Source organism: Arachis hypogaea, chromosome 17 (assembly GCF_003086295.3).
Source record: "Arachis hypogaea cultivar Tifrunner chromosome 17, arahy.Tifrunner.gnm2.J5K5, whole genome shotgun sequence".
NCBI classification, from domain to species: Eukaryota; Viridiplantae; Streptophyta; class Magnoliopsida; order Fabales; family Fabaceae; genus Arachis; species Arachis hypogaea.
Window position 1 is genome coordinate 123180847 of NC_092052.1, and position 11770 is coordinate 123192616.

Sequence of the window (11770 nt, forward strand, 5' to 3'; positions counted from 1 at the left end):
GGGACGATATTTATATATTTTATAAAGCATATATTTTCTTACTTGACTTTATGAAACTTTAATTAAATTCTAGTATGCATTCTTATATATATTTGATTTATTATGAAATTTAGTAATCTGTTATATGTATTACAGATTTGTTATAAGTGATTTGGTTTGGATTGGTTGGGAGACTTTAACTAGAAAACCATAGTTAACGGCGGTTATGACGTTAACTTAGATGCATCTAACTCAGACCTCAGCTAGCAGGGGCATTGCTAGCCCAACGTGTAGGCCACACGTTGGATTTGTTATACCGTACGGGTACACTAGAGAAAAGGGATACCCTTAAATGTGGAGTCGTCCTAAGTGTGTAATATTTGATTTGATTTGACTTCTGGAATGAGAATTCTCATTTTAGTTCATTCCACTTAATTATTTATCTATTTATTTGCATAATTAATTAATATGAATTTCTCATCTTTGGAAAGAAACATAATTTTCATGGTAAAATTGTATTGTCTCGTATGGGTTATAGATATAATGTTTGTTCACTAAGTTGCAAAACTCACCCTATCATATTCCCATATTTTTCAGATACAGGTGTCATTCCAGATTCCATTCCATCCGCTCCACAGTAGATCTTATTCATTCAGTGAACCCTTCTTCTTTCCAAGGGCTATGTGATATGTAATGTAACCTTCATGTAAAAATTTAGAGTTTGTCAATGCTCCATATGCCACAGGCAGGATCCTCGTGTGGGTTATGTTATTTTGAATCTCGAACTATTTAAATAGTAATTATAATTTGGTTATGTAAGACTTATGGATTTAACTATATACTCTAGTTATCAACTTAATATATATGATGCGTATTTTGGACATGTTTGGTTGTGGATATGATTGGAATATGTTGTTGTTGTAGTCTTTGGAAATGGATATTTATTATTGAAACAGGAAGATAATATTTATGTTGGTAAGGTCCTAGGAACAGAGGAGATTTTATCTTTTTTCCTGAAAAATTTGGTCGTTTGGCTTGCTGAGGGACTTGTCCCTTGAGCGCCAGTCATGGCTTAGTTCGGGTCATGACAGTGGGTCCAACCACCACGTCCAGTGCATGCATGGCGTCAAGATCCAACGTACACATAAAAGGTGACATTCATTGGTTGACTACCTGAGGGATGAACCACTACATTCTCCGCTACTGCCTCAACTCCCACATCACCATCTTCGTCTTCGTTGCCGGCTTCATAAGTGGCTTCGAAGTCCTCTTCGTTGTCACTATTCATTCCTTCGTACACTGCAGCTCTATCATCCTCTATATCTAAATCATTTTGAATCGCATATGCCTCTACGTTTTTAAAGTCAACATACAGCTCAATCTGTAGCTGTCGCATCTGAGTCTGCCGGTGAATTTGGAACATATTCTGCATACTCGCTTTGTTAATGATCGGCATGATATCAAACTGTATTAGACCACCAAAAACTACAACCGGATTCCGGTATAAAATTATGCTCACTCTCCTTAACATACCGTTCTCCATGCTTTGACAGAGACCGTTCTGAAGCTCCATTAACGTCATGGTGCATGGAACCACAAACGAAAACGGATTCTGGCACACAAACCTCACTCCCTCATGAGTATTCTGTATTATCTCACCGTTGCGATACACTACCAAGTTTGCGGTACCCTTCGTTACACTACCAATACACTCAAAGAACACTCTTCTTCACAATGAAAATGGTATCGAGTTTTGCCTTATATAGAGGGGAGCATTCAACACGCCCACCACGTGTTGCTTCATCAGCCAGTCGGAGTGAGCCACGTGTCAACACGCCCTACCCGTGCTGACTCAGCATGCCCCCACGTGCTGGAGATTCAACCAACCAGGCTTCGCCACGTGTCAGCACACCCATGCGTGCTGATTCAGCACGCTCCCCACGTGCTGCTTGCCAACCCAACCAGGCTTCGCCACGTGTCAGCACGCCCTATGTGCTGCTTGGCAACCCAACTAGGCTTCGCCACATGTCTTCCATGCCCCCCACGTGCTTCATGTAATACTCCCACTGCGTGTTATATCTTGCATCTGACACATCCACCAAATTGTAATTACACTCGCTATACCCATTTCTAACTAAAACACCACCCTTAACTCCATAATCAAATTCTTAGCCCAAATTTTCTTGTGTCAATTTTATTGTTCTACTTCTACTCTAGTGCACCTCTTGCCTATTTCCTAACCAATCAACCACTTACAGTTTACTATTTTGTTAAATATATTAAACTTGAACAAAATATTATTTAGAGTAAAGTACTAAATTGATCTCCTACGTTTGGACGTAATCCTATTTTGACCCTTAAGGTTTAAACTGTCTTATTTGAATCCAAAAAAAAAAAAAAAATCATTTAGCTTCAATGTAGTCCCACCTTGATGTCAAAGCTAAATAATTAACAGAATGTGCTACGTGACAGCAGTGCAAGAACAAGGTCGATAACTTAGAGAACAAGTACAAGTTTCAGAGGTACAAAATCAACAATAGATGCATCAATATATTTATTTATCATTCTCCTTAGTTCTATAGAAAATATTTCATTTAAATTGTCAGGAGAATAATAAATAAATGTATTAATGCATCTATTGTTGATTTTATGCCTCTGGAACTTGTACTTGTTCTCTAAATTATCGACCTTGTTATTGTACTGCTGTCAAGTAGGACATTCCGTTAATTATTTAACTTTGACCTCAGAGTAGGACTACATTGAAGCTAAATAAAACTTTTTTTGGATTTAAATAGGATACTTTAAACCTTAAAGATCAAAACAGGATTACGTCCAAATGTAGGAGATCAATTTAGTACTTTACCCATATTATTTATTAAAAGAGCATGGACATTTTGAAAATGAGGAAATTGTAAAATTAGTTCCAAAATTTTTACTAAATCAAATTGGCTTTTTGAATTTACAAACATTAATTAAATCGATTGATTATCCATGAAGTCTTGATCGATTTAGACTATTGAAAACTTTAGTGTTTCACATTAACTAAAATTAGGTAGGGTTTTTAAAGTTATTATCAAAAATTGATTTTGAGGTGAAGATTATGACAAAATTAAAATGATTTTTTATTTGTTTACAAGTTGAAAAAGATTGTGCATGTTGATGAATGATAAATATACATATTATTAAAAGTTGTATTAGTCACAAAATTTGACTATATTCAAAAGTCAAAAGAAAATTAATAGATTTCAAGTTAAGGGTTAGCAACAACTCAGAAACTATGTGTACAAGATAATAATAAGATAGTTAAGTTGCAGAAAATCTTATTATAAAAAATCAAATATCCAATATAAAACGTGTTAAGACTTAAAGAATCAATTTAAATATTTATTCTATGTTAAAAAGTTTTAAAATTAATCATTGAGAATTTTAATTTATTCTCTAATTATTCTAAATATTTAAAGGAGTAAAAATTAAATATATATGTCACTTTCTAAAAACATCAAAACTAAAAAATTCAAAAACTTTTTATTTAAAAATTAGAAGAATAATTAGAAAATGTTATCACTCCCAATCATTTTTCAAGTTTTAAATTGCTGTATTCTTAAATCTTAATTAGTCTCCACAAGACAACAATAAACTATTAAACTCACGAATATTGTTATTTCATTAGTCATTGGTTAATGGTTAGAAATAGATTTTTTCAAATTTTTTTAATAATTAAAAAAATAAAATATAATTTTTAATATTTTAATATTTTTTTATATTTTTACTTAATTTTATTTATAAAATTAATAGTAAAATATTACATTTTATTTTTTTAATTATTAAAAAAAAAATTGAGAATATCTATTCCCATGAATGGTGAGGTCATAGGTGGCTAAGAAAAGTGGCGAGAGAGAATGAACTTGAGCAAGAAAAGCGGCTTCATCCAATAGCATCCACTATTTTCTCACACAAGTTTATTACTACAATCCAAAGTATGCTTTGACTCAGCAAAAGCAAGTAATTGAATCCTAAATAGTATATAATCTTTGGGATGTGCTAACGTTTTTATTTGTGTGCTTGAGGAGTTAGGAGAATGGAGGATAGCATATAGGAATAGAATAGGATAGCATACAAAGCTGCACTCAAGGTGTTTGTGTATTTGTCTGTGTGAGAAATGGGGAAGTTGACACTCCCATTTGTGGGGATGATCATGGCCGAACTTGCTCAAGTTGGATTAATCATACTCAGCAAGCAAGTCATGGCAAAAGGAATGTCCAGCTTCATCTTCATTTTTTACTCCAATTCCCTTGCTTCCCTCATTCTTCTCCCTTCTTCCTTCTTCATCCACAGGTAAAACATACTATTGCAATTGCTTTCTTGTTTTGCAGCTGAAGAACTTCACTATGTATTAATCTTTCCAATAATTGGCTTCTGAATTCTCATTCTTGCAAGATTTAACCGCCCTCCAATTACCTTCTCCACCATTATTGGATGCTTCTTCCTTGGACTACTCGGGCAAGTTTAATTTTGCCTTATTATACTCCATCATCCATATTGTTCACTATCAAGTTCAAAGAAGAATAATTGTGTTCTAAAAGTTCGATTTTTTTTTGTTGGACTACTTGGAATTAATTGTGTGGATTGAATTCTAATACTCTCAATTGTGTTTGTTTTTTTTTTTTTTTTTTTTTTTAGATTGTCTTCAGTTTTATGGCACAGGCCTTTGGGTATGCTGGTATTAACTACAGTTCAGCTACACTCAGCACTGCAATGCTCAACCTTGTTCCTGGCTTTACCTTTGTACTTGCCGTTCTTTTCAGGTTGATAATCTCATCTCCTCTTTGTTGCTAATAGCCACTTTTTATTAATTATATCTATGGTCAATGTTGTCATTAACTCATTTTTGACATAGTGGTGGGGGTAAAATAAAAAAAGAAAGTATCTCTTCTGTGGTAACTTCAAAGATGTTGTAATTATGTACAGCATTCAACTAATATCAATGGAGATGGAAATATTGTTTTGTTGGATTAACTGTTTTTTAAAATTTAATAGCTTGTCAATCAACATGGCTTAAGATGAGACACAATGGTATTGTTAAATCCATATAGTTGGCCCCACCTAGTGTGAAAAATATTCTGTTGTTATAATCATTTGATTCATTTCCACAACGTAAGGGTTCATTTTAAATTACATTATGTCTTGAGTGATGGCTTGCAGAGTTGCAGTAGTTCATCATCTTACTAGATTTCTCCCCATCTGTTTAGTAGTTGCATTTATGAATAAATTGTTCCTTTAAATAACTCTGTTGAATCAAGTCATGCCAATTTACAGGATTAGCTTTTTGTATCCTGAAGTCCATTTGTGTATGTAATTAGTACACTTTAAATGGCATATAACATCTGCAAGTGGTCCTTATTTCCGATTTTCCTTAGATCATATTATAAGTGACTGTTAACACCTGAACAATAAATCTTGTACTACTAAAAAAAACCTCTAAAGTTGTATCCGGAAAACAAATATACAAATATGCCATTTTGGAGTAGGACATCTGATCCCTACATATGAATTTGGATTCAACATTTGCATAAACATATATCCAGATCACCTTATGTGAACTTAGTTTGATTGGTCAATTGAAAAATCTTTAGAAACTCTTATGAGAAAAAAAAAGGCTAATAAACTAACTCATCCAAGTTTTGAAAAATTTTCTATTGCTTCTGGGTGTGTCTATCCTTCTTTCAATTATATATAGAAGGCTCAAACTAAATATGCACTTGGGGACTATAGTTCACTGCTACATACTCTGTGTAGCTTATCCATCTCGCTGGTTTCAGGTTGGAACAATTTGATTGGAGAAACTCTAGCAGTGTAGCTAAATCATTGGGAACAATAGTATCAATTGCTGGTGCATTCATTGCCACTTTGTACAAGGGCCCTGCAATTCTGATGGGACTATCACCTGCTAACTCATCTCTGCAGCCACTTTCGTCACAAGATCCCAACTGGATACTCGGAGGATTATTTCTTGCACTGGATTGTGTGATGGCTTCGGCATTTTTAATCGTACAGGTGAAGTTACCAGCTTGTAATATGGCTTGTACAATATGCAATTTCAACTTGCTTGGTGTAAAAAAATACAAGGAACTTAACTTTTCTTGAAAAATTACTTTAACTGATTAACCATAACTGGATGTTTTCAGGCTTATGTTCTTAAGAAATATCCAGCAGAGTTCATTGTTGTATTCTTTTATTGCTTCTTTGTGGCCATTCAATCTGCTGTGACCTGTTTGGTTGTGGAAAGAGACATCGATGCTTGGAGCTTGGAACCGATGCAAAGATTGCTCACAGTTCTATACTCGGTAATCAAAATAATAATGAATCGAAGCACAACTAGTAACAGCTATTCACCTATAATTCAAGCTTCATCTGTGTAAACATTTTCAGGCAGTCTTTGGTTCTGTCTTTCAAGTTGGTGTTGCTACTTGGTGTTTACACCAGACAGGACCTGTTTTTGTTTGCATGTTCAAGCCTGTAGGAATCATCATATCGGTGGTCATAGGCGTTGTTTTCCTCGGCGATGCATTCTATCTTGGAAGGTACATTTTGTGTTTCTCTTGTAGACTGTGTTTGGTCATAGTAATGATAAGATTTGTTTCATGTAGCACAATTTCATTTGCTGTGTTTTATCCATGCAGTTTGGTTGGTGCTACTGTGATTGTTGTTGGGTTTTATTCTGTACTGTGGGGAAAAGCCAGAGATGTTGAACAAGTTAGCTTGGAATCAAGGGGGAAACAAATCCCTCTTTTGAAAGAAAACAACACTGAAGAGATATAAATGTGTTGGTTGGTTCATTCTAAAGGATGCTACAATTCTGCCACCAAATCAGGCATTTTCTATTTTTTTTAGTCACAGCAAGTGGCTATCATACTGCCATAACCCTTTAAATCTGTGACAAATTCTGTTACAAAATATTGGAAGAAAATTATTATGGTAGTATTTATGTCGGATATTTGTACCATTGGCTTTAAATAAGGGGGGTATGTTAATCCATGTATGTATAAATAATACTGGATAAATGGGGAAGTCTTTGAAAGTTCTCTATACATATCAAAATTTGTGTACTCTTCACACCTTTTTTTTTTTAATTTTAGTTTCTAATTTTATTAGTATTATTTTGTTGTTTTTATGAAGCAAGAAATTCCCATGTTAGAAGCAGACTATCATATTCTAGGCACTTGGAATTAGCTAGCTTTCTTTCAATGTTCAATTAATTTTGGTCCAAAATGAGAGAGTATATATCCAAATTTAGCTAAGAAATTTTATTATACATTTACATATTCAATATTGAAGTAACTAAAATCTAAAAATACAATTAGCAAACTGGTATTGTAATAAGAATTTAGCTAATTTATATGTTAAGGACACATTTTAAGGATATAATAATAAAATTTTTGAAGTTTTTGATATATTTAATATATTAGAAATATATATATAAATATTTTTTCAGTAACTTTTAGTAAGGATGGATTTATAAACATGAAAATAGAGTTTTTTTTGTTTGAACCAAAGGAAGCTCAACACATTAATGTGGAGCAAACGAATCAAACAACAAGTACTACATAAAATTACATAAAATCCCTGTATTTTCCGGTATTGCCATCAACAACCAAAAGGATCACTATCAGTTCATTCGTTGTAGCTCAGAATCGTCTTCCTTATTACGAACTCAACACCTGCTTCCTTATTATTGAAAATCCTAGCATTGCGTTCTATCCAGATGTTCCAAATCACTGCAAAAAACCTTGTCAGCCACTTCTTCTAATCTTGTTTTCGCTGATGCCTACCGGTCCACCTCTCAAACAGTTCCCTTATAGTTCCAGGAATAGTCCAAACTTCATCAAAAGACCTCAACCAACTGCACCACACCTGCCATGTTAGTTCACATAGAAGAAATAAATGTTGCACCGACTTTATCTCCTTCTTACATAGTACACAGATATTATCACTGGGCCTAATAACGCCTAGCCTACTCAACCTCTCCTTGGTATTAACTCTACCAACAAGCACAAACCACCCAAAAAGCTCTATTCTCGGAGGCACCACTCCTCGCCAGACTGAACTTGTGAAACTGTAGCTCGTTATCTCATCCGACAGAGTCTCCGATTGTAGAACCTGCACAAGAGAATTGGTAGAAAATATCCCTTTACTATCAAACTTCCACACCATATTATCCTCTTTACCATCTGACAACTTCACCGGCCTTAGCCTCTCATGAAGCTGGTGAACAAGTTCCATCTCCCATTAGAACAACTCTCTTCTCCACTGGAAATTTCATATCCACTCGAGCCCATCCCAAAAGCCACAATCCCCTATCCTGTATCCTTGTTGATTCGAGATAGAGAAGAGTCTTGGAAAAGTCACTTTCAGGGGCCCACCTTGCAGCCAGTTATCTTCCCAAAATAGGGTGCGCCTCCCATTTCCTACCTCCATTGCCAGGCCAGTATGTCTCTTATCCGCTGCTCCTTTATATTTAATTGACAGATGTCTTTTCAGGGCCCTCCTTTAACCGGTATCTGCTGAGTTGCTAGCATTACACCAGGGTTCAGGTTGTTACACGAGCATATAATCTTCTTCCACAAGGGGCAATCCTCTTTTGAAAACTGTCACCACCACTTAAACAAGAGCGCTGTGTTCCAAAGCACTGCATCCCCAACCCCTAATCCCCCAGCCTTTTTCGGTGCCTGAACCAACTCCCACTTAACTAACGGGATGCCATCATTACCATCCCCCTTACACCACATAAATCGCCTCTGCAATGCAATAAGCTTATCCGCAACCGCCTTTGCCATCTTGTACAGACTTAGGTAGTATATCGGTAGGCTATTCAGCACTGATTTGATGAGAACAAGCTTGTCCACTTTGGTTAGAACATTTGCTTTCCACAGGCTGAGTTTCTCTTCCACCTTATCTACGATCGGTTTCCAAATCTTCACCATACGCAGATTCGCACCCAAGGAAATCCCGAGGTACCTAACAGGTAAAACCGCTTGCTTGCACCCCAGCGACCCACACGTATCATCTATCCATTCCTACTCACAATTCACCGATATTAGACTTAACTTATCAAAATTGATGCTCAGCCCCGACATCAACTCAAAACACCGCAGCAGTCTCTTATAATTCACTACTGTCTCTGTAACCGGGGGGCAAAACAATATCGTATCATCTGCAAATTGTAAGTGAGACAATTCGATATGCTCTCCTCCGACCAATAACGGTTCAATGCGCCCGTTCCTGACAGCTTCTCCCACCATCCGATGCAACACATCGACCACTAACACAAACAGAAATGGAGAAAGAGGATCCTCTTGTCGGAGGCCTCTCTCCATGTTAAATGGCTTGGAGGGTGACCCATTTACCAGAACAGACATAGTGGCCGTACTGACACACTCCATCACCCAATTCTTCCAACGCTGTCCAAATTCCATTTTCTGTAATACTATATCCACAAAACTCCATCTGACTCTATCATAAGTTTTATAAAAATCCAGCTTAATTAATGAGTGCCGCTTTCTTCCTTCGTGCCTTGAGCCAATGAACCGTCTCACAGGCTATGAGAGCACCATTATGAATTTTTCTGCCTTTCACAAATGCCGTCTGAGTCTCTCCCACCAAGCCCGGCATAACCGACCTCATTCTTCTCACCAGGACCTTCAAAATCACCTTATACACACATCCTACCAAACTAAATAGAGCTTTTATATATATATATAAGGGACTAAACAGGATTGGGTCAATCCTTCTTCCTTGCTAACTTAATTTGTGACTTCTTCAAATTAAAGTAAAATATTCTTCTAAACAAGTGAATGTTTTAATGGCACCTCGTCCATTTTTATGAGTGAACAAAGTTTATCAAAATTTGTTTTCTTTTCACACCATTTGTTTTGTCGATTTTTAGCATATCAATGGTGGTTTGGTTCTAATGGTTTGGGAGCGAAACCTACTTCTCTTTTACGAGTACTAATTTTCTAAAAGTGCATCAAAGATAAAAAAATATAAATAAAGACTTTAAAAGTAAGATTGACTGGAATTGAAATGGTTTGCATTGAATTTAAACAAAGCAATAAAATGCCTTCGACTGAAATAAAGGACTTTTAACCTGGGAAATTAAAGGTTTTGAAACATAAAATTGGACAAATAAAGTAAATGTTGCTTGAAAGAAAAATTTGCAAAAAAAAGTAAAGTTTGCAAAAAATGTAAATGAAAAATAAAGACATGTGGAAGGAATCCTACCGAAAATTGACTCGAAACAGATTCAGAAAGTCTCTAAAATGTGAGTGTGCGTAAATAATTTCTGAAGCAAAGTTCCAACCCCGGTATCTTCGAACCTTCTTCTATTTATAGCCATTCCTTTACCGTTCGATTCGAAATATAATTTCCATGTGTGTGTGAAAACGTGAGTAACTATTTTCACTTTTTTGCTTAAACATGTAACGGCCGAAAAATAACCTTCAAATCTCAAGACCTTGGATCCACTTCTTCAAATGATTTCTTGACTTACTAGATTAATCGGACTTTTACTCGATGTCCCTTAACACAAGACTTTTTTGATATCAACTTCCTTCCAAAAGCTCACTCATTAAACTTCGAATAACTCCCTTGTTCGAATTTAATTACCTTGACGAACACTATTTATCTATCTTTTATTTTTATCTCTCATTTTTCCTCGTTATTCTTTCAAAAATGGTTATGATGATGACATGGATGGTGTATATAAAAATGACTCTTAAAAATACTTGCATTCTAAACACTTCTGAGCATTTCATTTCGGCTCATTATTATATCAATGAAAAATAGGCCGAATGGCCCATCAAATTGATGACGATCTCATTAATACAGCCAAGTTGAGACTGCAGATCTGGTCCATTCGGGTCTTGACAAAACTGGTGAAAAGATTCACAAAAAATTATTCCACATGAAAACATTTTATTCAGATTCCAATATAGTCTTTCTTAATCACACGCAAATTGGGCAGGTTATATCAATAAACACTATTATAAAGAAAAATCTTCTCTAATGGTAGGGCCACAAAACATGCCAGCCACTAAAGGATTCCAAACCATACTAGAAACTCTTCACTCATTTGTCCACATTTATTCATTAAATATCCTCTATATCTGCGTCATCAACTTTATAAAACCATGTACAACATCATAATAGAATTAGTTAATAACAAGCCATAGAGTAAGACTAAACCAACCTCATTGGCACATCTTTTTAATTTATAGGGTAGCAATATATATCTGCATAACGTAAGACTAGAAAATGAAATAATAAGAATAATTACAATAGTATTAAAACAAAGATTTTACCGCAAATTAAAATAGTAGTCAAGTATATTATGTATTAAGACTACTGTCTACACTCTACAGATAAATAGATGTTAAAAAATATTTTTCTATTCAATATTAGAGAATCAATTGTTTTCGGTTAAATCAGTTAATTTTTTTAAAATTATTTTATTTATTTTAAATTTTAAATCTCAAATCATAAATTTTTAATTTTTAATTTTAAATTAAAAATTTTAGAAAATATTAATATTAATTAATTAAAAATTAATTCCACGTATTTTTTATTTTACACATACGTAATATATATTTTACCTTTGGTTAATTAAAATTGGTGTTTGCTACGGTACGATGATAAATTTATACGTACCGATACGTTTAAAATATAGACAAATAATAACAAGTCACGTGGAATTTATTTTTCACATCAACATTTAATTTTTGTTTTTTTAAATATA

General features: G+C 34.6%; 1 protein-coding gene across 2 annotated transcripts; it reads left to right on the forward strand.

Annotated features, from left to right (window-relative positions):
* Positions 1–3647: 3647 nt before the first annotated feature.
* On the forward strand, positions 3648–7085 carry LOC112765886 (WAT1-related protein At3g28050). 2 transcript variants are annotated; one of them, XM_025811749.3, is made up of 7 exons: positions 3648–4314; positions 4417–4479; positions 4671–4784; positions 5799–6033; positions 6165–6323; positions 6409–6560; positions 6660–7085. In XM_025811749.3, the coding sequence occupies exons 1-7, from the start codon at positions 4139–4141 to the stop codon at positions 6796–6798; spliced, it is 1038 nt and encodes a 345-aa protein (XP_025667534.1). In that variant the 5' UTR covers positions 3648–4138; the 3' UTR covers positions 6799–7085. The 2 variants fall into 2 exon arrangements, with proteins under 2 accessions (XP_025667534.1, XP_025667536.1); XM_025811751.3 differs by having other exon boundaries at positions 3670–4314; positions 4660–4784.
* The last annotated feature ends 4685 nt before the right edge of the window (positions 7086–11770 follow it).